Genomic DNA, 26,487 nt, shown 5'->3' on the forward strand with positions numbered 1-26,487 from the left:
AATCAGTGGTCATTCTACTGGAGCAATACATTGTCTACAATATATGTTGTATATTATATTCTATATATTATACAATATTCTACAATATATGTTGTAGAAATCAATCACATTCCCTATTAAATATATGCATATAAGTTGCAAGACATATACTTACAGGTTCACCTTTTGCACCTGCTTCACCCTTGGGACCAGGTGCACCAGCTTCACCCTGAAGCAGAAATAGAGTGACGGTAACTATCAAGAAGTCAAAAACAAAAGCAACTTCATTTCATAATAATGATTAACTCAACAATCTTGAAATTCTAGAGGCTTACTAATTTGATGTCTTATAGAAAATTGGCAGAACATACCAAGAAATTGATGTAGCAGCTTCAAGGAACTATAAAGTTCTCTTGCTGTTGTTACATTAGGAGACTAATATAAAAATTCTACATTATAATTTGGTATTAGTAAGGATATTCAGCAAGAGCATTGGATATATAGCATGCAAAGTAAATGGCATCTGTCATTACATTTTTGTTTTATCAAAATATCTTCATACAGTAATGGTCAAGATGATGCCAGGATATAACACTCCCTCAGTTAACAACTTTTTACTTCTTTTAAGTCTGTTTTGTACTTGGATGGCCTCAATGCGGAGAAACTTAGATATGGGGCACAATCTGAAGTTCAACTCAATTTTGCCATTTATATCATCCATTATTGGTAGATTGCTTTGAGGAAGATTGAGATATTGAAGTGAATGCAGAAGGTGGGTGAGAGTTCAGTGCTGACTGTATTTCTTTTGATCACTGCTATGTAGGAGTGTGTGAGTGGAAGGTTTTATACCAAAATATATAATTAGAAATTTTGTGAAACATGTCAGCTCAGAGATATGCACTAAAAATATGACTTCATATACCATCACATTACTCTAGATAATCTAATACAAAGATCCAAAAATAATTCTTGATAAATCCAGTAGTTACTTACATTGTTACCCTTAGGGCCAGTAGGTCCAACTGCACCTTGTGGGCCACTTGGTCCTCTTGGGCCAGGGAAACCAGGAGCACCAGCAATGCCAGGGGCACCCTAGTACAAAAAAAGAGAAAAATATATCAGTCAATGACACCAAGACATTACTGGAAGCAAAGTCATTTTAGAAAAGCATTAATTTAATAAAATGTACCAGTGAGCTTTAAATGTTCATTATTGTAATATCTTGGTACCATGAGTTAGCTGGGAATGTTGGTCAAATGGGTAGATGAGTTCATTAGAGAAGAAAAGGAATGGAAAATCCCAGTGGCAAAAATGGAAGGGAGATATATCAGAATAATAGGAAAAAGTAGGTAGAGATGAGGTCAAGAAGGGAATTGGATGAACAACAAGGATGAAGTTTTCATAGGGGCAGTCCAAACCATGCTTGAAATAATATTAGATGTATGTTAGAATATAAGCACTAATTTTTTGATATTCTCGATTTCATGCTTGAGAAAAACATCAGAAAGTACACTGGAATATATCAGAACTGTCAAGCCTAGAGATAAAGAAGGAGGAAGATGAGATTCAATCGAAGAGGAGCTGAATAAAGGACACTTAGATGGTGCTACAGAGATTAAAATAAAACATCTAAAGTCATGTATGATCCCAAGTTGGAAACCTAGTTAAGTTTAAGACAAATATCTGGGAGTAAGATGGCTTTAGAATTAGGCACCTAACAATTAGTATTAATTGTTGGACAAGTACACAAAGAGATAGTTTATATATTTTATACTCACAACTGCTCCTTTAGATCCAGGAGCACCATCTGTACCAGGATTGCCCTAAAATTAAAAACAAATATTAGAGTATTTCAGAAAAGTAATATGTAGAGAAAGACTTTTAGTGCTGATACTTACAGCGGGGCCAGTTGGACCAGCAGGTCCAGGACTACCAGGTTCACCACGAGCACCAGAAGGACCATCAGCACCACGACCACCAGCAGGACCAACTTCACCCTAAGCCAAAAAAAAATTACAGGCTTTTAACTAAAGTTTTTAGATCAGCAGGTTGCAACAGCGAAACAGCTCGGGCAGATTTCAAAGCTACTACTACTACTACTACGTCAACTCAGGCCTAGGGTGCCGGCGTCAGGCACGATGACGGATTCTCCACTCCTCCTTCTCTCTCATCAGCGTGTTCAGTTCATCTACATAAGCCACACCACTATCTTCTAGGAGCGTGTTGACCATAGTCTTGGGAGGTCACCCGGGGTTCATCCTCCCATGCTTGAGCACCCATGTGATGCCTGGGCTGCCAGGTAGCTCAGGGTGGCGTAGACAGTGCCCCGCTAGTTACAGTCTTCTCGCCTCGATTTTAGTAGTGAGCATCGGTAGGTCATCATAGAGCTTGACGTTCATCATGTGCTGTTGCCAACTCACGTCAAGAGCCATCCGGAGCATTTGTGTATAGCAACCATCTAGTGACTTTCTCATGGTCCTGGTGAGTGTCCACGTCTCACATCCGTACGCCAGAATGGACTCTATGACTGCTATGAAGATCCTCTTTTTGAGCCCTCTGGTCAGGTTCAACCTCCAGATTTCCTTCATGTCGTCCACAGCCCTCCACGCCAGCGCCTTCTGTATCTTTATGTCCTTCTCCGAACTCATCATTCTTGACCCGAGGTACTTGAAGTCTAAGACAAGTACTTGAACTTAAAGTACTTAAGTACTTGAAGTCTAATGGTATCATCCTTTACAGTCTTGATAGTACCTTCATTGCAGCGGAACACCATGTTTTCTTACAGGCATATTCTTTTTAAATTATGAATTGATGTACATACAATTCAAAGATGTACTCATATAAGCAGCTATGGACTAAATCTTCGTTACAAATGAAGCAATTTTCTCATTTTCCTATGCACACTGATTTTATTCAAAGAACCAGCTTTCTTTATTCATTAGAACATCACTCCTTAATTCAAAATAGAGAAGTTAACATTTATTGTCATTGTTCCATGCTGTTCATTCCTATTATCTGGAATGTCTTCTCAGATTTGTTGAATGTATCACTGAACGCCATAAAATGGAAATTTGCACACTTAGTCCAAACTTAGAATCAAAGATGAATTTCTCCCACCAGACTTCAATGCAATAATGAATATGGTAGGCAGGAAATCCCTGAAATCAATAGAACTCTTGTCATTTAAAAACAATTAAGTAGCCTTGACTTCAATCAAACAGATGTGGTCATGACAAAACCTTTAGAATTTCCCAATTAGTTTAGATAAGGAGAATGACGTTGTCATGATTTTGTTTTCATGAAATATTAAAACTATCAGAATTACCTTCCCACCACTGACATGAAAGGCAAATGACTTGCAATCAAGTTGAATCTAAATTTACCTCAATTTGATCTTTGTACTAAATGTGTAGTAGCTTTTTCTTAATTTCCATCATTTCTGAGTCACAGTTTCTAAGATGAAATTTTGAACAGAATCACTTAAACCAGTTCAAAGAAAACACAATTTATAAAGCTGTAAGTTGTGGCACCTTAGCTCCAGGAGCACCAGGGAAGCCAGGAGGACCAGCTGGACCAACAGAACCCTGAAAGATAGTATTTACATTAATATTCCATTCTGATAAAAATGAGGAGACTGTAAGAACATGAGTCAGATTAATTAAAAGTACTTACAGGTGGGCCGGCTGCACCAGCTGCACCATCATTACCACGAGCACCCTAGAATCATTAAAAAAGACTCATTACTAGAGTTCTTTCAAGCTGTTCAGATTAGATAAGCATAACATTAAAATTGGTTAAAATATTACAACAAATTTTATTGGCTGTGTGATATATTTGGAAATATTTTGTACACTTACAACAGGGCCAGGAGGGCCAGGGTGACCTCTCTCTCCACTCAGACCACGTGGACCCTGTTCATAGTAAAATATGAAATTAATTATATTTCATCTACATGAATAGAACTTTACCAAAAATTGTATTATTAGTCATTTGCAACATTTTAACTGGTTAATAAAAAGTCCCACTTAAGTATAATGCAACATAGTCTCTCCAGGTTATTTTGTAAAACAAATGTAGAATAGTATCTCAAAAAATAACACAAAACTTAAGGTACCTAATTTTTATAATATAGTATCATATACCCCTTTCCCCTTATAGATAACATTTTGTTCAAATAGATCTGGGAAATTTCACAAAGAATATCATAAAGAATTATGTGAACTTGCTTACCATTGCACCAGGAGTTCCATTTTCACCAGGAGCACCAGCTTCACCCTATAGGAAATTAGATGAATGGTTAATGGACTCACTCAATTATTATATGCAGAAATATATATTGTGCATATAACTTGAAAGGAGAAGGAGAACACTAAAATGATCACTCATTTTTTTAAAGTCACCTTAGGACCAGCTGGACCAGGATCACCCTTAGAACCATCCAAACCATTGAAACCCTGTATACAAAGGAAAAGTAATGCTCTTAAGTCTTATGAATATATTATTTATTTAAATTCAAAATATTATAGATATAATTTTACTAAAACAAGACCTTCCTGGTATTGTTTTTTAAATACCAAAAAATGATCAAACTGTACAGATGATCTTACTCTGTGTCCTTTGATTCCTGGTAGTCCAGGAATTCCAGGCAATCCACGAGCACCCTAAAGACATAACAAACATTTAGTGAAATCAGGGAAGAAATACGTTAGAAAAATGTATTGACTAATGCATTTAAATGTGCAGGTGGTATTTTTAATGTATTATTTGCATTAATGAAAGATTGCAAATTGTAAATTGAATTAACTATGAAACTATAAAACAGTAAGTGGGCTTAAATTGCATGGTAGGGTGAAGTTGCTTAATGTTCCATTAATATCAACAGAAATTCTGTCACCTGAGGACCAGGAGGACCTCGCTCACCAGGGCGACCATCTTTGCCATGTTCACCCTACAGAGGCGAGAAATCAGTATAACAAACATTAAAAACTGTAGAAATTAATGCTGACTAATCTAAAAGAAAAAAGGAAAGGCACATCATGGTTGGTGTAGTTAGTGTTCATATCATTAGAATGTATATAATATTACTTAGCTACAGATGATTTTAGATTTTATTTAATGTTCAAAAACTTTTGGTCTTATTGCTGAAATACTAGCTATTAAAACAATTTATCTAATACAGAAAGAAAATTTCATTGACACTTGTACTTTTTTCAGACATTTTGAGCAACTTACATCATCACCATTTTTGCCAGAGGGACCAGGAAGTCCAGGTGGACCCATTGGACCCTGAAGGTTTAAGAATACCTAATTAGAATATTGAAACAAAAAAACTATAAATAAAAAATGTGTGTTAGTCAAAGAAAGTCATGATCCTTTTAATAATATATTAATTAATATACAAAATTTATTTGAGATACTAAAATCAAGAACAAAATCAGAATGCTGAAAACTCAGTGAGTCAAGCAGCATCTTTGGAGGCAAGAGGTAATAAGTCTAAGTTTCCAGTCAAGACCTTGCATCTGGAACCGACATCACCATGCAGACATTTATTAGGCAGCATGAATTAAGATTAAATAGCAGATAAAATGGTAATTAATTTCTAAACCCTTGTGGCTCAAATTTGAAATGTGTTTTATTGATTACTTACAGGTGCACCTGGTTCACCAGGCTCACCTTGGTGTCCTTGGAAACCTTGAGGTCCCTAAAGAGTAACAATAGAAGAAATAATATTAATTATTGCCCAAATCACATTATTTTCAAAAAAGGTTCCATATTTAGTAATGCTTAACACCAAAAGGATATAAGTAGATATTAATGTTCTTATTGTTAAATTGAAAAGCACTTTGCAGTTTGATACCGATCAATATTTTTAAAAAACAGCTACTATTCTATGTACTTACAGGTGCACCAGGTGGGCCAGGAGATCCTCTGGGACCCATCGGACCCTATGGAAATCAAATAAACCTCCTTTTATGTATTGAATATACGTTTTACATTCTATTGTAAGTAGAATTGCATTTACTCAGAGAATAATCTAATAATTCTCTCTACTTTAATCAAGAATCAAAGCATTTGAATATCAACATACCTTGCTATTGGGTTTATTAGTATTATTTATATTTTCATTCTTCAATTTCTAATACATCTCCATGGGTCTTTAATCTCAGTAATTTACTATGTTACTTCAAAAAAAGGTTAAAACTGCATACAAAATTATGTGAGCCTGTTGGATTTGATATCTTATGATAATAACAGAAATTAATTCTAATTAACATTATTCATTCATACATTCATATCCCTTGTATTCAGTAGGGATGAATACAAGCACACATTTGACTAAATAATTCACATACACACACATATATATAGCTCGTACCATAGGTCCAGGCATTGGAATACCACCAGATGTTTTCTCACTGAAGCCAACATCATAGCCACCATTGAATTGGGAGAGGAAGTTCTGAAAGAGAGCAACTCTGATTTAGCTGCTAAACATCAATAACATGTATTGAGAATAATTTGAAGTGCCTCACTCCTTTAAAAAAAATACCAAATTAGAGTCACTTACTCCACCAAGGCCAAATGTTCCAGGTGGCCCATGTGGACCAGGAGGACCGTCTCTGCCAGGCATTCCAGGAATTCCATCTCTTCCTGGTAATCCTGGAAGTCCCTAAAAATACAGAAGTATATTATTATATTTGATACTAAAGATTATAATGTAGCTGAATTGAGTAATACTGTTTATCACTTGCTGTTCATATTACTTTTTGTGTACTCCCAATTATTAAATCCATTCCAATCTTTTCAATGATATTTCATTAATTAATATTAAGACTCTCTGTAATTCTTTGATCATGGATTCCTGGAATATAGCGCATAATGTTGCCAACTATTTTAACATCTAGTATAATTGCCATGGTCAAATAAGTTTGTCTGTTATGTGGTCATATTGTCTACATCATGGATATATTAAACTCATCACAACATGAAAAGAAATGTAAAAATATTTTAGCCATTCAGCCCTTTAAGCTTGAATCATAATTCAATTATAACATTGATGACAGGTATCAGGACTGGTTCTGTATCCCTCAGTCTTTTATGTTTTCAATTATTCTCCAGACTTCAGTAACATCTCAATTAAACTTTGCATAAGTAGATTGTCTGCTCTCTGACAGAAGGCCTATGTGGAGTGCTGCTGGGTCAGCAAATTTGTGGATGTCACCAAGATTAGGTACACAGCAAGGTAGACCATCTTGGCTGGCAATGGGATCTGGACCATCTAGAAAAAATGGGCTGAAAAATGGCAGATAGAATTTAACGCAGGAAAATGTGAGGTGTTGCATTTCAGTAGGGCCAACCAGGTGCAGGATAAATTCTGAGGAGTGTGGCAGAACAAAACAATCAAGGAACACACGTTCATAATTCATTGAAAGTGGAGTCACAGGTAAATGGGGCTGTAAGGAAAGCTTCAGGCTTTCAGAAATTAAAGTTGAATTGAGTACAGGAGGTGCATGTTACATTGAAGTTGTATAAGACTTTGGTGAGACATAATTTGGAGTATTGTGTACAGTTCTTATCACCTACCTACAGGAAAAATAAAAATAAGCTTAAAGAATGAAGAGAAAATTTACAAGGATGTGGCTGGGAGTGGAGATTGGAGTTCTAAAGAAAGATAAGACCATATGACATTGGAGCAGAATTAGGCCATTCATTCCATCAACTCTGCTCTCCCATTCCATCATGGCTGATCCTGGATCCCACTCGACCTCATACCTTCGATGCCCTGACTGATCAGGAAACTATCAAATGCCTCCTTAAACATACCCACCGACTTGGACTCCAGTGCAGTCTGTGGGAGACCATTCCCCAGATTCACTAGTCTCTGCCTAAAAAAAGTCCTCCTTTTCTCTGTTCTAATTTTGAGGTGGTGCACTCATTTTGGATACCTCCACCTTAAGAATGATCCTCTCTTCATCCACCCTATCTCATCCTTTAGATATTCAGCAGGTTTCAATGAAATTCCCCTGCATTCTTATAACTTTCAGTGAGTACAGGCCCAAAGCTGCCAAATGCTCCTCATATGTTAACCCCTTCATTCTCAGAATCATCCTCGTGAGCCTCCTCTGGACTCTCTCCAATGACAATATGTCCTTTCTCAAATATGGGGCCCAAAACAGTTGACAATATTCCAAATGTAGCCTGACTAAGTGCCTTATAAGGGCTTGGCACTATCACCTTGCTTTTATATTTCATTCCCCTTGAAATAAATGCCCACATTGCATTTGGCTTCTTTACCACTGACTCAACCTGTACATTAACCTTCTGTAAGTTTTACACGTTGACTCCTAAGTTCTTCTGCACCTCTGACAATTGAACCTTCTCCCCATACAAATAGTCTGCACTATTGTTCCTTTTACCAAAATACATTATCGTACATTTCCCAACACTGTATTCCATCTGCCAGTTTTTTTGTCCATTCTTCTGCCAATTTTGTTGTCGATCTGCAATCCCATTGCTTCCTCAGCGCTACCTATCCCTCCACTTGTCTTTGCCACAAAGCCATATTGCAAGCAAGATACATAAATTGCTAGAGGAACTAAGCAAGCCAGGCAGCATCTATGGAAAAGAGAACAATTGATGTTTTGGGCTGAAACCCTTTGAAACTTCCATAATCCAAATCATTGACAAACAATGTGATAAGTAGCAGTCCCAATATTGACCCCTGAGAAACACCACTAGTAACTGGCAACCAACCAGAAAAGGCTCCTTTTATTCCCACTCACTGCCTCCTGCTTGTCAGCCATTCCTCTATCCATGCCAGCATCTTTCCAATAACACCTTAGGATTTTATCTTGTTAAGCAGCCTCATGTATGAGACCTTATCAAATGCCTTCTGAAAATCCAAGTAAATGACATCCACTGCCTCTCCTTTGACCACCCTGCTTGTTACTTCCTCGACGAACTCTAACAAATTTGTCAGGCCAGATTCCCCTTTACAGAAACCACTCCGGCTTTGGCATTTTTTCATTAGTCTCCAAGCATCCTGAAACTTCATCTTTAATAATAGACTCCAACACTTTCCCAGCCACTGAGATTAGGCTAACTGGCCTATAACTTCCTTTCTTTTGCCTTCTTAAAGAATGGAGTGACATTTGCAATCTTCCGGACCTCTGGCACCATGCTAGAATCAAGAGATTCTTGAAAGATCATGACCAATGCATCCATATCTCTTCAGCAAACTCTTTCATTTGCTGGGATGTAGTCCATCTGGTCCAAGTGACTTATCCACCTTAAGATCTTTCAGTTTGCCTCGCACTTTTTCCTTTGTAATAGCAATGGCACTCACGCCTGCTTCCTGACACTCACAGACCTCTGGCACACTGCTAGTGTCTTCCAAAAAGAAGACTGAAACAAAGTACCCATCACATTCACCTGCTGTTTGTTTGTTCCCCAGTACTACCTCACTAGCATCATTTTCCAGTGGTCTAATAACATCTCTCTTTTACTCGTCATTCTGCTTTATATTATCAGCTAGTTTGCCCTCATGTTCATCTTTTCCCTTCTTATAGCTTTTTTAGTTGTCTTTTGTTGGATTTTAAAAGCTTCCCATTCCTCCAATTTATGACTCACTTTTGCTACCTTATATAGAAACATAGAAACATAGAAAATAGGTGCAGGAGTAGGCCATTCGGCCCTTCAAGCCTGCACCGCCATTCAGTATGATCATGGCTGATCATCCAACTCAGAACCCTGTACCTGATTTCTCTCCATACCCCCTGATCCCTTTAGCCACTAGGGCCATATCTAACTTCCTCTTAAATATAGCCAATGAACCAGACCCAACTGTTTCCTGTGGCAGAGAATTCCACAGATTCACCACTCTCTGTGTGAAGAAGTTTTTCCTCATCTCAGTCCTAAAAGGCTTCCCCTTTATCCTTAAACTGTGACCCCTCGTTCTGGACTTCCCCAACATCAGAAACAATCTTCCTGCATCTTCCAATCCCTTTAGAATTTTATACATTTCAATAAGATCCCCCCTCAATCTTCTAAATTCCAACGAGTATAAGCCCAGTCGATCCAGTCTTTCTTCATATGAAAATCCTGCCATCCCAGGAATCAATCTGGTGAACCTTCTCTGTACTCCCTCTATGGCAAGAATGTCTTTCCTCAGATTAGGGGACCAAAACTGCACACAATATTCTAGGTGCGGTCTCACCAAGGCCTTGTACAACTGCAGTAGAACCTCCCTGCTCCTGTATTCAAATCCTTTTGCTACGAATGCCAACATACCATTTGCCTATTTCACCACCTGCTGTACCTGCATGCCCACCTTCAATGATTGGTGTACAATGACACCCAAGTCTTGTTGCATCTCCCCTTTTCCTAATTGGCGACTGTTCAGATAATAATCTGTTTTCCTGTTCTTGCAACCAAAGTGGATAACTTCACATTTAGTTCCACATTAAATTGCATCTGCCATGAATTTTCCCACTCACCTAACCTATCCAAGTCACCCTGTATCCTTCTTAGCATCCTCCTCACAGCTAACACCGCCGCCCAGCTTCGTGTCATCTGCAAACTTGGAGATGCTGCATTTAATTCCCTCGTCTAAATCATTAATATATATTGTAAACCACTGGGGTCCCAGCACTGAGCCTTGCGGTACCCCACTAATCACTGCCTGCCATTCTGAAAAGGTCCCTTTTATGCCCACTGTTTGCTTCCTGTCTGCCAACCAATTCTCTATCCACATCAATACCATACCCCTCAATACCGTGTGCTTTAAGTTTACACACTAATCTCCTGTGTGGGACCTTGTCAAAAGCCTTTTGAAGATCTAAATATACCACATTCACTGGCTCTCCTCTATCCACTCTACTAGTTACATCTTACATCTATGCCCTTTCCTTGGCACAGGTCAATGGTCAGCATTGACTAGTTGGACTAAAGGGCCTGTTTCTGTGTTGTTCTCTATGACTATAACTGCTTTCTGATCACAGCACAAATATTTTGGTGTATTTTGGCTTTAACATTAAAACTCTGTTCTATTTTCCTTGACTCTTCCAATAAAATTTTCCCTGGGTATTTTATCAATGATTTTAATTATCCAAAATTAACAACTTTCTTGAAAACATTAAATATATGAAATAGCCTACTTACTCTATCACCTTTAGGACCAGGCTCTCCCCTGGGGCCAGGAGGTCCCTATATAAAAAGTGTAATATTCATTAAATTTTGAAAATAATTTATTAAATGTTGAGTTTTAATTTTATTTTTCTTTTGAATTCTGTACAAATAAAAATGTTTATCTTTACCTGAACCTTTGGACCAGAAGAAATAACAAGTAAGTTAATGTTTGGAAATACAGTAAAACTAGTTAGTTGAGTATTATTTTCAAATAAGCTGGAAATGTATTGTGATATACTTACAGTAATAGTTTCTTCTGCTGTGAAATAAAGGTGAATTTAATTAATAAACTCTTCAAGAATTGTTTATAAGATTTTTGAAATCGAAAACAACATGACTTTCTTATGACGTGTTGTTAAAATACAAAGCTAACAGATCTAAATGTTTTGCACCTCCTTTTGCATACCAGTTCAAATGCTGCATTTTTGATTAACTTGAAAATATTCCATGCCTTTTTTTAAAAAAAGCGCAAATAATCTTTGCTTCGTGTTGTTTTAGCTCAGTTTTTACAAAGTTGAAAACTGACGACTTTGAAAAATGATGATTTTGATGATTTGCTTAGTTTCGTTTTGCTTCATTTCTGCCATTACCAGTAACCCCTGAGTTTTGCATCTCTAAAAATAAAATTAAATCTTGCAAGTGTATGCCTTTGTCTAAAGGAGTTTCAGTTAGTTAACACTAACAACCTCAAAGCAGATGATGAAGTTTCTTATACTTGTCAAACAACCAGACTTCACTTACGTCCTTGATCGGGGCAGACAGGGCAGCACTCTCCGTCGGGGAGTTCAGCATTAGGGCAGTCGGTCTTTTCATCGCAGATTATCTCATCGCACAGGACCTGGCCACTGTCGCAGACGCAGATCAGGCAAGGCTCGGGTTTCCAGATATCGTTATTTTGGTATGTTTGTTCATCCTTCATGCAGCCTCCAGTATCACCTGCAAAATGAACAGGGAATCTAACACTGGGTGTCCTCTGATGCACAAAAAAGATTCAGGAACGTTTAATTTTATTTCCTGTATAAAAGGAGAATGATAATAATGTTACAGCAGATTCCATTTAGCTCAAAAAAACAATAATACAGAAAGCTGGAACTCATCACTTGCAGTTCTACATCCCATAACAATCATAATAAATAAATGAGAAAAATGAAGACAGAATGAAAGCACCGTTTTCAAACAATAACCCTTCTACTGTTTTGAAATTTACATTATAATAAAATCCATGACACCTTGTGGTTTTACAGAATCCTTTGTTCCTTCTATTTTTCAAATTACCAACTTATTGATGAAAACATCCAAAATGAGGCTATTGGTGATTGAAGATAATGTACAAATTGTCTTATCTAGCAGTAAATGGCACACTTTAGTGTAAACCAAATCATAGGATTTATCCTAATTACTTAACAGTAACATGATTTAAAACGTTTTCGTTATTATTGTCGTATGCTTTGGGAATTAATAGAACTTGATTTGATGGAGTGGGTGAGTAAAGTGACAGATAGAGATTAGAGGTTTTAGAAGGCATATATTTGCAATTAGACCACGGGTGGCGGTGTTCAACTGCAAAACTGGACCAAGGCCCTTAGCTGAAACCATCTGGATTTCTTCTGGAACGGAGATTGTAATCTTTTACCCTACGCATTCCCTTTGCTAGAATGTTTTATAAACTTTTGAAAACATTGTTCTGGCCACGGATTTAGCATTTATGTTTGAATGTAGAACAATTTGACCGAATCTGGATTTTTGTTGCTTTTTTAAAAAAAAACTGGGTCTGATTTAAGTGCTGAATATATGTAACTTGTCGGCCACATGATAGCTTCCTTGCCCTGAATTTGCAATCTTTTGTATGCTTCAAGACCCTAACTTGTGCCAACTTCATTAGAAAGTTTTTGACTTCCACGCCCTTGGGCGACACATCTCGTCCGATCCGACAAATATTTCGGCCATTTGACAATTTTTCTCAGTCCTTCGTTCCTCTTAACACAGATGTTACGGCATACGTTCAGCATTATAACTTGTGAAAGTCTGATATCCAGGATTTGACAGATTTTGTTTCACAATTTCAAGGGAGATCATATAAAAAGATATGCTTTAAGATTAAGTAATGCCCAAACTGGTAAGAGTTTTCTGAGAAATAATTATTAGAAACTAACAACGCCTTATCCTCTAACACTAGTATCCGAAGAAATCCGAAGAAACTTCCAGCTACAAGTCTACCCTCTCTAACTCTTACCCTCTATCGGAAACAATTCAAAATAATGCCACGTAACTTTATCAAATGTTTCGAACTCTCAGCACGCAAAAACAAAAAAAAGTAAGCAGCCGTGAACTGGAAAGCAACATTACCACTATCTTCGGCTTGACATCTTCCCACTACTAACGTTGCTGCAAGTAACAGCAAAGTCCGAGTATCCACAAAGCTGAACATGTCTAGTAATCAGACATGTAGACTCTTTGCGGAAGAAGAGGTCTGTCTTTAGCGGCGAACATGCAATTTCTGATACGGCGTAATTCCAGGCTTCCGCGCGGAGCCCCGCCAGAAACGTCCTACTGTTCTCTTCGCAATTCGAAGGTCCTTTTATGTCAGTCTTGGGTTGACAGGTGTGAGTGGGCGCCGCCCATCTGCAGACACGTTGGTCCATTTCACCGGCTGAAAACGAGCGGAGTGGTTCCAGGGGTACGATCCCATCCAGTGAGACTTGCATGGAAGCTTCCTCCAATCAGGGGCTGGAGAGGAAATTGGGGATGATCTCATTCAGCCATCATGAGGCTATTGGACCCGACCATGTTCTCCCCAATGCGCAAAACCTCTCTATGAATTCAATTTGATAGACCATAATTACATGAATTATATATAATTTATGTAATTATGGTCTATCACTGAATATTTCAGTCTGTTTTTCTCCTTTTTATATTTACAATCTATCTTTTTGGAAAGACACATCACGGACGGTTCGTGGCTTCTCCAGCGTGGTAGTAGGGAGCACTGGGACACGTGGAATCCTGACTGGGTCACAGAGGGAGTGAAAGAGGCAGGAAAACATTCTAGTAGCATAGGTGTCAAACTCAAGGCCTGCGGGCCATATCCGGCCCGGCGTGCAATTATATCCGACCCGAGAGATTATTTTAGATAGATCTATTATTTTAATTATTAATGGCCCGGCGATATGAAGCCTATGATTGTAAGTTAATCATGCTTGCTCAGCAGTCTTCTTCATAAGAAACGGAATTTGTGAAGTAAAACACTTTGTAGTTACAGCAGAGACTGAGACACGAGAACAGGCTGAAAAAACGGAGGCAATGAAAGCTGCGTTCGCCCGCGCCCGACTGATTCGGCCCGCATGAAGCGGCATTTTGCCCAATCCGGCCCGGGACCTAAAATGAGTTTGACACCCCGGTATGGGAATGGTTTCAATTTAACTAATCAAATACACACATAACCATTTTATTGATATGCCAACTCGTTAATTTTATTTTAATTGTACTTAACAGCAACGAATTTAAATATAGTAGCATTGAATGGATATACACTCCATTACAGAACAAGTTGCCTAATATGAATATTCCAGAAAGGCGAAGTTAATACAATGGGTCCAAGTAAAGGTAGGGTGCAGATACTTGATACGTTTTGAACCGACAAAGGACTCTTTGGATAGAAAAGTAAAGGCTCAACAATGCATTAGGGCCAAAGGAAAATAATTCTGCAATAAGAAAGCGTTTGAATTTTACTTACTGCAGCGGCCATTGAATGTAATCAAAACTGAACCCGGTGAGAGAGCGGTACATAATTGTTTGCAACGAAGTGATTTTGAACACTATGAATGATCAACCCTCAAGCTCCATGAAGAGTATCTTTTGGGCAGAGGAATTATCTATAGTGAAAAGTTATTCCTAAATTAATATCAATGTCTGACAAAATGACTGTACAAGAATTCCCTGCCCGATATAGGCAAATTTCGAAATTACCGAAATAATAGAAGATTTAAATAATCCTTTCAATATTAAATGTTTATACAGAAAGTCTGTGAAAATTACCTAGCTAAGGTGACCAAGGGGGAAACTATATTTACCTAATGAGATGGTTTGTACAAAATCTCAAACACTATAATTTCTCATAAACCCTTAATTTTCTACCATATAGTGAACTCGTGGTTAGGTATTTAATTAAACATTACAAAATAAAGTCCAGCATGGACTTAAATTGTTGTTGATTTCGGCGCTTGAGTTTTCGGTTTGATCACTTTATCGAGATCTCCATCTGAAAGAAGTAATTAAGGTTATTCAGTAAATAAAATTCCACTCCGTTTAGATTTTGAAATAACTCGAAGCTAATAATACTTCGAAATAAATGTAGTTAATCTCTCTCTCCCTCGCCCTCTTCCCCTCCTCTCTCTCTCCCCCTCTCTGTCTCCCTCTCTCTTCCTCCCCTCTCTCCCCTCTCTTTCTCTGTCCTCCCTTGCCTCTCTTTCTCTCCCCTTTCTCTCTCCCTGTCTCTCTCTCCACCTCTCATGCTCTCTCTCTCTCCGCCCCCACCCCCGTCTCTCAAACACATTCTCTCTCACAGAAAGCCCACACAGCACTCGATCTCTTAAAGCCTCTGGTCTTGAGCTCAGAAATCTGATCCTGCGGACTACCCTTATATGGTGATAAAGTAATCAATAGTGCAACGCTATACATTTTATTAATTCGAACTGGGAGGAAAAGGTTTGACTTTTCAGTGAATAAGTGTTGTTTAATACAATTAAGGGAAAGAATAACAATAATTGCCAGATTCCTGTTAACTTAAATTTGAAATATTGCCTAAATTACAACATATTACAAAAAAATGTACACTTTTTCTTTGAAGCCCTGAAGTTTTGCTGAGGAACCAAAATGATAGTCAAAGCCATTTCACCAAATTGTAGAATGAAGTTTCTGACAGTGAGCAGACTGTAAATCTGGGATCTGTTAAACTGGCTTACGTAAACACTTCTCAGCTCCAGATGGGATGAATTAGTTAACTTGTCTTTAGATTTTCAGAAAAGGGAAAGAATATTTTGCCATTCACAAGCAATTGGGCAAGAAAATAAATTGGTTTACTTAATTTAAATTGTGCATTTTTCTACACCAGGTTATTACATTTCCAATCACAGGAGTATGCTTGCAGATGCACGCACAAAATGCTGGTGGAACACAGTTGTTCAGGCAGCATCTATGTAAAAAATGTACAGTCGACATTTCAGACTTAGACCCTTCAACAGCATTTTGCGTGATTAGTAGAGTTTTTTGATTTTTACTAAGGCTTTGGGCATCAAAGGAATTAATGAAGTTGGTGAGGATATCAGTAAGCTCCATTGTCTCGCTTGGATGCTTGCGGGAGGCCACGTTGCTTGCCAGGGGTTTAAAGGGTTTCAGGAGCAGCTCCTTCCTAGCTTTTGATGCAACTCCAAGAAACTGCCCACAAATAAATAATGGCTTTATTAGGCAAATGTAAATCAAAACCTACAGTGAAATCATTATTGTCAACTATTAATACAGTCCAAAGATATACTGGATGTAAATGACAAGTGCTGCCAAACATTTTCTCAGTTAAAATATACACATAGTGCATTGATTATACCATTGATTTGCAAGTGACTACAAAGAATCACATTTACATGTATAGAGATTTTTTACAATGAAAAAAATCCGCAGGAGCTGTTTTCAAAGTTGTTGGACTGACAGCTCACAATCCTTTTTGTCAATAAAGAAAACCTACTTTCATGTGGAATTTGGTTGGTTATTATGGCTCATTGTTCCTCTGGAGGAAGTGACGGCACAGGGATAGATAAATTGTGGTACTGTGCAAGTGTTGTCACTATTCTTCTCCTGCATTGCTAATTCCCATTTCGCTTGGAGATCCAGAAATTCTACAATCTCTGACAATCTACAAGTATGTTTTATTCAGTTGGAATGAGATCTACCGTGGTCACTTGTAGATTCATTTTATCAGGTAGTAATCATTGAGAAATATACCTGACATAATCATTATATATACCTGAAATATAATCACTATGTATTAGCTATTTACTACACTATGTAATCACTTCTAGGTACTGAATATTACTATGTATTATTTTACTAGACACATTTTGCTATGTGTTGTTTTAACTAGATACTTTGTACTCTCTTAGCTGCATACTGTGGCAATTACAGAGCACTTGTTTAGCTAGCAGCACTAATTAGCTGAAATGTATCCCATCCAATGTATACTCAGCCTTTGTTTAGTACGAGATAACGGTGGCAGACAGGATGCTGCGAGCAGGAATGTAAGGTGAGGGAGGTTGTCTGGAAAACATAATCTTGGCCAGGAATGAGGCCCAAGATGTGAACTGGAAAGAAATACTGGTGACGCACCGAGAGCTAGGCAAGAGCCATTGATTAGTTAATGTATAGATGATATGCAACTAATAATTGATTGGGTATGCTGATGAAACCGAAATGTAACTGAGATAAGAAATTACTATAAAGAATGCTGTACACCGGAGCTCGGTGGGCTTTCGGTGACAAGTTCATTGATTGCCTCAGCCTTTGTTTGCAAATAAAGGTTTAAACTTCTTGAAGAATTGTCTGCGTCTCCTGGTCATCTCATGTAACCATGACAAAACTGGCGTCATGAACAGGATCAGAAAGAGACCCGCGAAAAGGATTCGGCGGGTTGAGGCCGCTTCCCGGTCGCTCGGGAGCCATCACAGAGCTAACCGAATTACGGGTGCACCCAGAAAAAAGGTAAGCACTTTTTGCGACAACTTGGACAAAAATTCTGTTGGTTTTGGGGGTCTCGGGGACAGAAGTGTGTAGCAACTGCCGAAGGGTCTCTCCGATCCAAAGAATCTGGCAGAATTGAGGGTTTGACAGGAGACTCAGAGGATTGATCGAGAACACTGCAGTGGGGGTAAGTACGAATAAGGTAACAAGAGGTTGAGTAAAGAAAATTCCACGTGGTGTTGGTAAATCCCTGTGGATACCGCTTCGCACGAAGCGAAGGGCTGAACGGGCAGGGTAAGGAATAATAGAGAAAATCCCTGTGGGCAGGGGGAGTGAAGAGAAACTTCTGAGAGTACTGCCCTAGGTTGAGGGCTGCTCGGACAGAACGGAATAGCAGGTAAGAAGAATTTGATAAATTGCTTTAACACTGGTAGAATAAACTGTAGGGCTAGGCGTGGAGATAGGATCGGGGGGGGGGGGGGTATTTGAATTGTGAGACTTTTTAAAGAAATAATACCTAAGGGAAGAAGAGAATAACATGGTGGAAGAAAAAGGAACAGCAGTAGACATACTGTGCAAGAAATTCCCAGTAAGTAGAGGTGAGATTATTGCAATTTCAGAGAAATGGCCAAAAGGAGGGACATTCGACGTAACCTTGTGTGAAGTGATGGAAGCACTAATTAAAAATCATAAAACAAATGATAAGTCCAAGAAAAGGGAGGAAAGGAGAGAGCAGGAGATGGAAGTATAGACACTTTTTAGGATGGAGGGGGAGAGATTGAGAAAGACAGGCAGGATATTGATAATAAACGAAAAAGACAAAAGGGAACAGGAAAAACAGTCAGGTGGGGGAGAGGAAAAACCTGACAGAAGCCCGGCTTCAGCTCCATACCCGGATCTGAAAGAAGTAGAAAGACCCCCTCCCTATTATGAGCAGGGAACACCCAAGCAATGCCCCATATCAGGAACAGTAAGCCTGCAGGGGGAAGTAGAGGTCTGGGACCCTGAGGAGGAAAGAAGGAAACATGAGAGGGTGAGAGAGGTGCTGAGGAACGAGATAGAGGGAGAAAGGATAAGATAGAACAGGAAAGAAGGGAGATGGAAAGAGAAGTGGAAAGTCTACAGCAGCTGAGAGAGAAGCGGGATTATGAGGAGTATCGGTTATACTGTAGAGACAGACAGACTAGAAGAGAACAGGAATCTAGACGGCAAGAACAGAGTGAGTTGAGAGGAAATTTGAGGAAGGTAGGAGACGAGAGTTTGGAGGAAGTACGAGAGAGGACGGAGAGGCAGATATTGGAGATGGAAGAGGGGACTAGAGAAGAGAAGGAGCAAGGGAGAAGGTATACCCCAAGGAGGTATGAGTGGCAGCCAGTAGAAATAGGGTCAGCAATAGATGAAGAATCAGGTGAGGCAGAAAGTTTGATTACATGGAACGGGGAGAAGGAAATGCTGCCGCTGCTGGTAAAGGGATCAGGACAAGTACAGTATATCCCTTGGGGATCCCAGGACCTGGAAGGGCTGAAAAATACTCTGCCTAGTCTGCACGAGTGGGCAGGAAAGTGGATTAGAGCCTTCGAGGAGGAAACAACAGGACGATTGTTGGCTATGGGAGATTTGAAGGCACTGCTGATAAGGTTGATGGGAACTTCCAAGCTGAAAGAACTGATGGAAATGGCTGGCTTACAGAATGTGGACTGCCCACAGACCGATGGGGCCAATTTTGATCCAGTGAGACAGAGGGTATGGCAGGCCCTCAGGAAGCTTTATCCACCCAGAGTAGACCCCAACGCCTTAAAGGGGGAACCACTGGGAGACACTGAAGACCCAGCAGCCTATGTAGAAAAGCAGTTGAAAAGGTGGAGACTGGAGACTAAGCAAGAGGTGGAAAACAGCTTGTTTCTGAACTCACTGTTCCAACAGAGCATTTTGGACGCAATGCCTCCACAGGTCAAGTCTAAATTGCAGGAAGTGGTTGGGCTGTCATCGCTGACCCCACAAGCATTCAGGATCACGTAGTCCACGCAGTGGAGAAATATCGGAGAGACAAATGAAAGCTGGCTGAGCAGCAAGAAGAGGTGCAGCGAAAGCCATTGCAAATGCAGCTCGAAGAACTGAAAAAGAAGGAAAAAGAAGAAAGCAAAAGGATACTGCCAGCCATCACCAGTGTGAGTATAGCCATTAAAGTGAATGAAGCACCACCAGATGGAGGAACTGGTCATTCTGTCAGTCAAGGGCCAGAAAACCCCATGCCAATAATGAATGTCTTTGGAGGAGCATTTCCACAGATGCCCTATTGGGGACAGAGTAGAGTTAAGCAACAGCCCAGACAGGACTGGAACTCCCTAGGAGGGGGACAGAGGAGTTATGGGCAGAGAGGATTAGAGAGGAGATGGGGAAAGAGAGATGGAAAGATTGTGCTGGGGATGCAACCAGCCTGGACACATGAAGAGAGACTGCCCATTTAAACCATGGTCCGTCTCATATCAGCAGGAGCCGATGGCAAGGGAGCCACAGTTTGGCCACATGCCGGCTCCTGGGGGTCCGAGCGGACCTGTAAACCCTTATGTGAGGTATTAGGGGTGCCCCGAGAACTCGAGTGGGAAGGGACATTACCCAATGATAACAAGGGAGGCAGAGGAGGAACCCAGTGTTCAGGTTATGTTAGAAGGGCAACTGACACCAATGATGATAGGTACTGGAGCCACGTACACTTGTGTACAGCCACAGTATGCCCTTCACCTTCCCATGTCAGGAAAGTTTATTAAGACGGTAGGGTTCTCGGGGAAAACACAGTCAACACAGTGCACGGCTCCAGTGCATTTGAGAATGGGAAATAAAGGAATTGTATTACCAGTACTAGTATCTAAAGGAACTCCGACTAATTTGTTAGGCAGAGATGCTCTATTGAAACTGGAATTAAAATTAGAATGTACCAGAAATGGGTTAAGTGTGGAAAGAGCAGGGGCTCAATTGATAGTGCGAGAAGATAAGAAAGCCAATGTTTTGTGGATAGGGGACATAGAAGATCAGACCTGGGATACCTGGGAAAAGTGGAAACAGGGTGTGCAGGCCATATTACCTGAGGCTGTAGTGCCCAAATCTGAGTTACATTGTACTGTAATTTTCGATGAGACTTAGAATAAGAAGGTAGAGAAGAGATGGAACATGAGGACAGATATTCGACACCAAAAAGGGGGATGGGGTGTGTGGCTGACGAAAATGGCAACAACTGCAGGGATTGTGCTGATCAGTTGTGCATTTATTCTGTGCTGTTTCCTTCCATGTCTCTAGACTTTGATAGTGGGTGCAACAGCAAAACGATTCCCGATGCTCCTGGAAATTGTTGAATCTGACTCCAGACAAGGAGAAAAACCGATGATGTATTGCTTCAGTCTGCGCGATGCATCAGATGGACTGGAGGGTGTTAATGATGTGGACACTAGTCTGTAAAGGTGTCTGAGTCTTTTTCCCTGTCTCAGCTACGGAGGGACAGGTTTTTGGCTCAGCAGCCTAGGATAAGAGAGAGAGATCATTTTGAGCTCCGAGTATGGAAATTGTAGTTGACCCAAATTTGGGATTAAAATGCTGGACTTTATTTTGGCTTTGGTGCATGTTCTCTTTGGCTGAGTGTTCTCTTTCTGTGTGAGACCCTGTGGGTCTCAAAAGGGGGATTATATTGAGAAATATACCTGACATAATCATTATATATACCTGAAATATAATCACTATGTATTAGCTATTTATTACACTATGTAATCACTTCTAGGTACTGAATATTACTATGTATTATTTTACTAGACACATTTTGCTATGTGTTGTTTTAACTAGATACTTTGTACTCTCTTAGCTGCATACTGTGGCAATTACAGAGCACTTGTTTAGCTAGCAGCACTAATTAGCTGAAATGTATCCCATCCAATGTATACTCAGCCTTTGTTTAGTACGAGATAACGGTGGCAGACAGGATGGTACGAGCAGGAATGTAAGGTGAGGGAGGTTGTCTGGAAAAACAACCTTGGCCAGGAATGAGGCCCAAGATGTGAACTGGAAAGAAATACTGGTGACGCACCGAGAGCTAGGCAAGAGCCATTGATTAGTTAATGTATAGATGATATGCAACTAATAATTGATTGGGTATGCTGATGAAACCGAAATGTAACAGAGATAAGAAATTACTATAAAGAATGCTGTACACCGGAGCTCGGTGGGCTTTCGGTGACAAGTTCATTGATTGCCTCAGCCTTTGTTTGCAAATAAAGGTTTAAACTTCTCGAAAAATTGTCTGCGTCTCCTGGTCATTTCAAGTAACCATGACAAGATCTATATAGATTATCTTAGAAGCCCTGGGAGAGTCAAGGTCAGTCGGTAGAATGTATTCTCACCAGATATCAGATCAGAAATTTGATCATTCACGCACACCTGGAGACTTCCTGAGTTTGTCATCATGCAAATGAGATAATCATTTTATTTTTTGTGAAACTCTGGAAGAGGATGTAGTGGTTAGTTGACTACACCCACTGCAGTTTCAGTATGCAAAATTCTGCTGTCTACGAGTTAAGAAAAAACCTTGACTGTTATTGAAATCAACTCACTGAAGGGTAAATTTTGTTGTAATTGAAGCTAACTGGTTCACGATAGTCCACATCTGAATGGACAGCTGACAGGAAAATTCCAAGGTACAAGATGATATGCTGAGAACCATTGAAATTTAGTGTGGTTGTTACATTAGCACGTTATAAGATCCTTGAGTTTATGTCATTCTGCTATGCTGTCTTCAACTTTGCTGCCACAATCCCTATCAAAATCTGCATCCTAATCATGTTCCCAATTTCCCTGTCAGATCATTCCAGTCCTCAACCCTAGTCCAGTTCCAAATAATAAATAAATCCTGAATTGGCTTCCTAAGTACTATCTAGTCCTCATTGTCTTAGCTTCTGGTCTGATCTTGTATTTACCCAAGTGTCAGGTTAATCTCCCAACTCTCCAACTTCTCAACTTCTTTCCCCTTTCCCAGATGGTGGTATTTATCTTTCAATTTGCCCAGCCAATCCCTTTACAGCTTCCATTATGGCATATTAATTGTCATTAATTTCTATACTTGATGGCTATATATATTCCAAACATGGAAAAAGGCAATACTTGATAACAACAATATTCTACAATACTTCGGTTCTACAATAACCAAAGTAGAACCTGTTCCACTGCTTTCTTTCCATAAATGCTTGCTGTTTGCATATTGCTACAAATATAGCTTCAAATAGAATGTTGTCATATAGCACCTGCAATATGCCATGATTGAGAAAGGCACTATAAAAATAACAGGTTTTATTTTGAAGCAAATCACTTAAGTAGATTTTTGAAAATGAAGAAAACATAAATTAGTACTTAATCTTAATCAGTAAATATTTTTATTGTTATGGATTCAGCAACAATAAATATATAAGTGAGGCAGGGGTTTTTATAACAAATAAAACATTTATTAAACATTGAAAAACAAACCACTAACGTAACCAGAAATCAGCTGCTGTGCAGCAGCTTAAACAGTTCTTAAAGGAATAAAGCAAAAACAGTTCTTAAAGCGATAATGCAAAAACATTTCTCCAAAGTAGTACTGCAAAAGTTCAAAATGCTTACAGTCCACTAAAGGAGAAACTTTTTAGACGATTTAAATAATCTTTCATGTCATATTGTTGTGGTTCCCAGTCAAACTGTACTTTTCATGGAGAATTTACGAAGATGAAATGTAATGGCTTAAAGGCACTGACCTTTCCTTTACAAAACTGTACCCAATCCTTTCTGTTATATTTCACAGGGGTTAACACGGGGACAGCCAACGAATTCCTTCCGAATGAAGATCAAACAAGGTCGAACCTGTTTCACCGTCGAAATCGACTTACCTCGATTTTTTAGCTCCAGAACTCCGAACTTCACTCTCCACTGATTTTTAACTGGCTGTATTATAAAGAAACTGCCAGCAATGACCTTTTAAACTTTAAGCATTAAATAAAACTCCGCCTTTCAACCAAACTGCGTCATAATATTGGACCACGCAGTGGCATGGAGTTGAAATGGCAAATCCAGCCACAAACTGTTCCTCTGCACAGGGAGGGATCCTCCTTTTATACCCTGTAAAAAAAACCTGTCACATGACCTCTACTGGCGGGAAAATGACGTCACTCCACCATCACAAGACCATCACCTCAAGTCCAGTATAGCTTCAACACCACTGTCACGTGAGTACAAGATACCCATGGGTACGTAACACCTCCCTCCAAAAAAAAAAGTTTTAGTCTGTCAAGAACAAAATTTTAACAATTATTTACAAGGAAAAAAACAACTATATAAATTTTATAACATACACAGTATAACATCATATCATCATATAACATCTTACAACTTACAATACAGTAGGAGTGTTACAATTGTAAAAAAACACAAAAAAAATTACATTATACATTCAACATCGATAGACAATCAGCAACCACATTATCTTTACCTTTAATATGTTATCATAATATTGTACTCTTTAACATCAAACTCCAATTTAATAATCTTCTGTTTTTATTTTTCAACTTAATCAGAAACACTAACAGATTATGATCAGTGTAAACAATAAGTGGTTTTTGAGTTGTTCCAACGTATACGTCAAAATGTTCTAAAGCTAAATCAAGAGATAATAATTTCTTCTCTATTGTCGAATAGTTTCTTTGATGCTTATTAAATTTCTTAGAAAAGTAAGCTACTGGATGATCAACCTCATCACCCTCATTCCTTTGCATTAATACTGCTCCTGCAGCCTCTTCACTAGCATCCACAGCCAACGAAAAAGGTTTTCAAAGTCAGGTGCCCTAAGCACAGGTTGTTGACATATCACTGTTTTCAATTTTTCAAATGCTTCTTGACAAGGCACTGTCCACACAAACTTCACATTCTTCTGCAGAAGGTTAGTTAATGGAAGAGCAAAACTAGCAAAATTCTTACAAAATTTTCGATAATATCCTACCATTCCCAAGAATCTTCTGAGAGTTTTTTCCCTGTTGGAGTGGGAATCTCTAAAATTGCCCGAACTTTTGCCTGAACAGGAGCTACCTTACCTTGACCCACAACATAACCAAGGTAAGTCACAGTGGCATGTCCGAATTCACTTAGCTAAATTAATAGTTAAGTTAGCTTTTGAAAGCCTTTCAAACAATTTCTCCACCTCAATAATGTGTGCTTCCCAAGTATCATTTCCTGTCACTAAATCATCAATATAAGCCTCTGCATCTTTCAATCCCTGAATCACAGAGTTAATCATCCTCTGGAAAGTACCTGGGGCAATCTTCATCCCAAATGGAAGAACATTATATTCATATAGCCCAGATGGAGTTACAAATGCAGAAATCTCTCTACGTCTGTCCGTTAGTGGAACACACCAATACCCTTTCAGTAAGTCAATCTTTGTAAAGAATTTTGCTTTTCCAATTTTACCTACACAATCATCTACTCTAGGAATTGGATATGCATCTGTTTTTGTTACAGCATTCACCTTCCTATAGTCCGTACAAAACCTAATGCTACCATCTGGTTTTGGCTCCAAAACACAGGGTGAACTCCAATTCGAGTTAGAAGGTTTAATAATATTATTCTCTAACATATATTTAATTTCTTTCTCAGCAAGTTCACATTTTTCTATGTTCATCCTATATGGGTGTTGTTTAATAGGTTTGGCATCTCCAACATCTACATCATGTGAAGCTATAGTAGTCCTTCTCAGAACATCTGGAAACAAATCCTTATATTTAAAAATTAATTTCTTCATCTGCTGTTTCTGCTCTAGCTGTAAATTTGCTAGTTTCTCAACAATATTTTCCAGAATGGTTGAATTTGGTACCCTGACAGAAACAATGTTGGATTTAGAATGAAATTCAGATGAATCATCTATCATGTTCCTAGTTAAATCAAACTCATTCTCACTAACCACAACAGTCACAGTATCAGATTGCTTCCCAAAATATGGTTTTATCATATTTATATGGCAAAGTTGTGTTTGCCTTCTACGATCTGGAGTTTTTATCACGTAATCCACATCATTGATTTTAGACACAATTTCATAAGGACCATGAAATCTAGCTTGTAAAGGATTCGTTTGCACTGGGAAAAGAACCAACACCTTATCTCCAGGCTTAAACATCCTCATCCTAGCTTCTTTATCATACCAAATTTTCATTTTCTCCTGAGCCAATTTTAAATTTTCCTTGGCTAAGCTACAAGCTTTATGTAACCTGTCCTTAAATTTCAAAGCATAGTCCAACAAATTAGTGTGTACTTTCTTACTAATCCACTGTTCTTTTAATAAAGCTAAAGGTCCTCTAACTCAATGTCCAAATACAAGTTCAAATGGACTAAAACCTAAAGATTCTTGTGCCGAATTCCCTTACTGCAAATAAAAGTAAGTTTACACCCTCATCCCAATCACTTTCATTTTCCACACTATAAGTCCTAATCATATTCTTGAGGCTAGAATGAAACCTCTCCAAGGCACCCTGCGACTCTGGATGGTTTGCAGACGAAGTGATTTATTTAGCTCCCAATTTATAAACTATCTGTTGA

General features: G+C 38.8%; 1 protein-coding gene across 1 annotated transcript in view; it reads right to left on the bottom strand.

The window, feature by feature from the left end:
- The window catches only part of LOC132385325 (collagen alpha-1(I) chain-like), a 100,134-nt gene that overhangs the window by 29,164 nt on the left and 44,483 nt on the right, over positions 1-26,487 (bottom strand). The window contains exons 3-20 of the mRNA XM_059957339.1: positions 11,904-12,102; positions 11,140-11,167; positions 6,548-6,649; positions 6,356-6,439; positions 5,880-5,924; positions 5,627-5,680; positions 5,212-5,265; positions 4,874-4,927; positions 4,587-4,640; positions 4,380-4,433; positions 4,210-4,254; positions 3,837-3,890; positions 3,652-3,696; positions 3,510-3,563; positions 1,878-1,976; positions 1,758-1,802; positions 973-1,071; positions 155-208 (exon numbers count right to left, since the gene is read on the bottom strand). Of these exons, the coding sequence (XP_059813322.1) occupies positions 155-208; positions 973-1,071; positions 1,758-1,802; positions 1,878-1,976; positions 3,510-3,563; positions 3,652-3,696; positions 3,837-3,890; positions 4,210-4,254; positions 4,380-4,433; positions 4,587-4,640; positions 4,874-4,927; positions 5,212-5,265; positions 5,627-5,680; positions 5,880-5,924; positions 6,356-6,439; positions 6,548-6,649; positions 11,140-11,167; positions 11,904-12,102 (1,223 nt within the window). The remainder of the gene's footprint in view (positions 1-154; positions 209-972; positions 1,072-1,757; positions 1,803-1,877; positions 1,977-3,509; positions 3,564-3,651; positions 3,697-3,836; positions 3,891-4,209; positions 4,255-4,379; positions 4,434-4,586; positions 4,641-4,873; positions 4,928-5,211; positions 5,266-5,626; positions 5,681-5,879; positions 5,925-6,355; positions 6,440-6,547; positions 6,650-11,139; positions 11,168-11,903; positions 12,103-26,487) is intronic.

The sequence above is a fragment of the Hypanus sabinus genome, chromosome Y (assembly GCF_030144855.1).
Source record: "Hypanus sabinus isolate sHypSab1 chromosome Y, sHypSab1.hap1, whole genome shotgun sequence".
Classification (NCBI taxonomy): domain Eukaryota; kingdom Metazoa; phylum Chordata; class Chondrichthyes; order Myliobatiformes; family Dasyatidae; genus Hypanus; species Hypanus sabinus.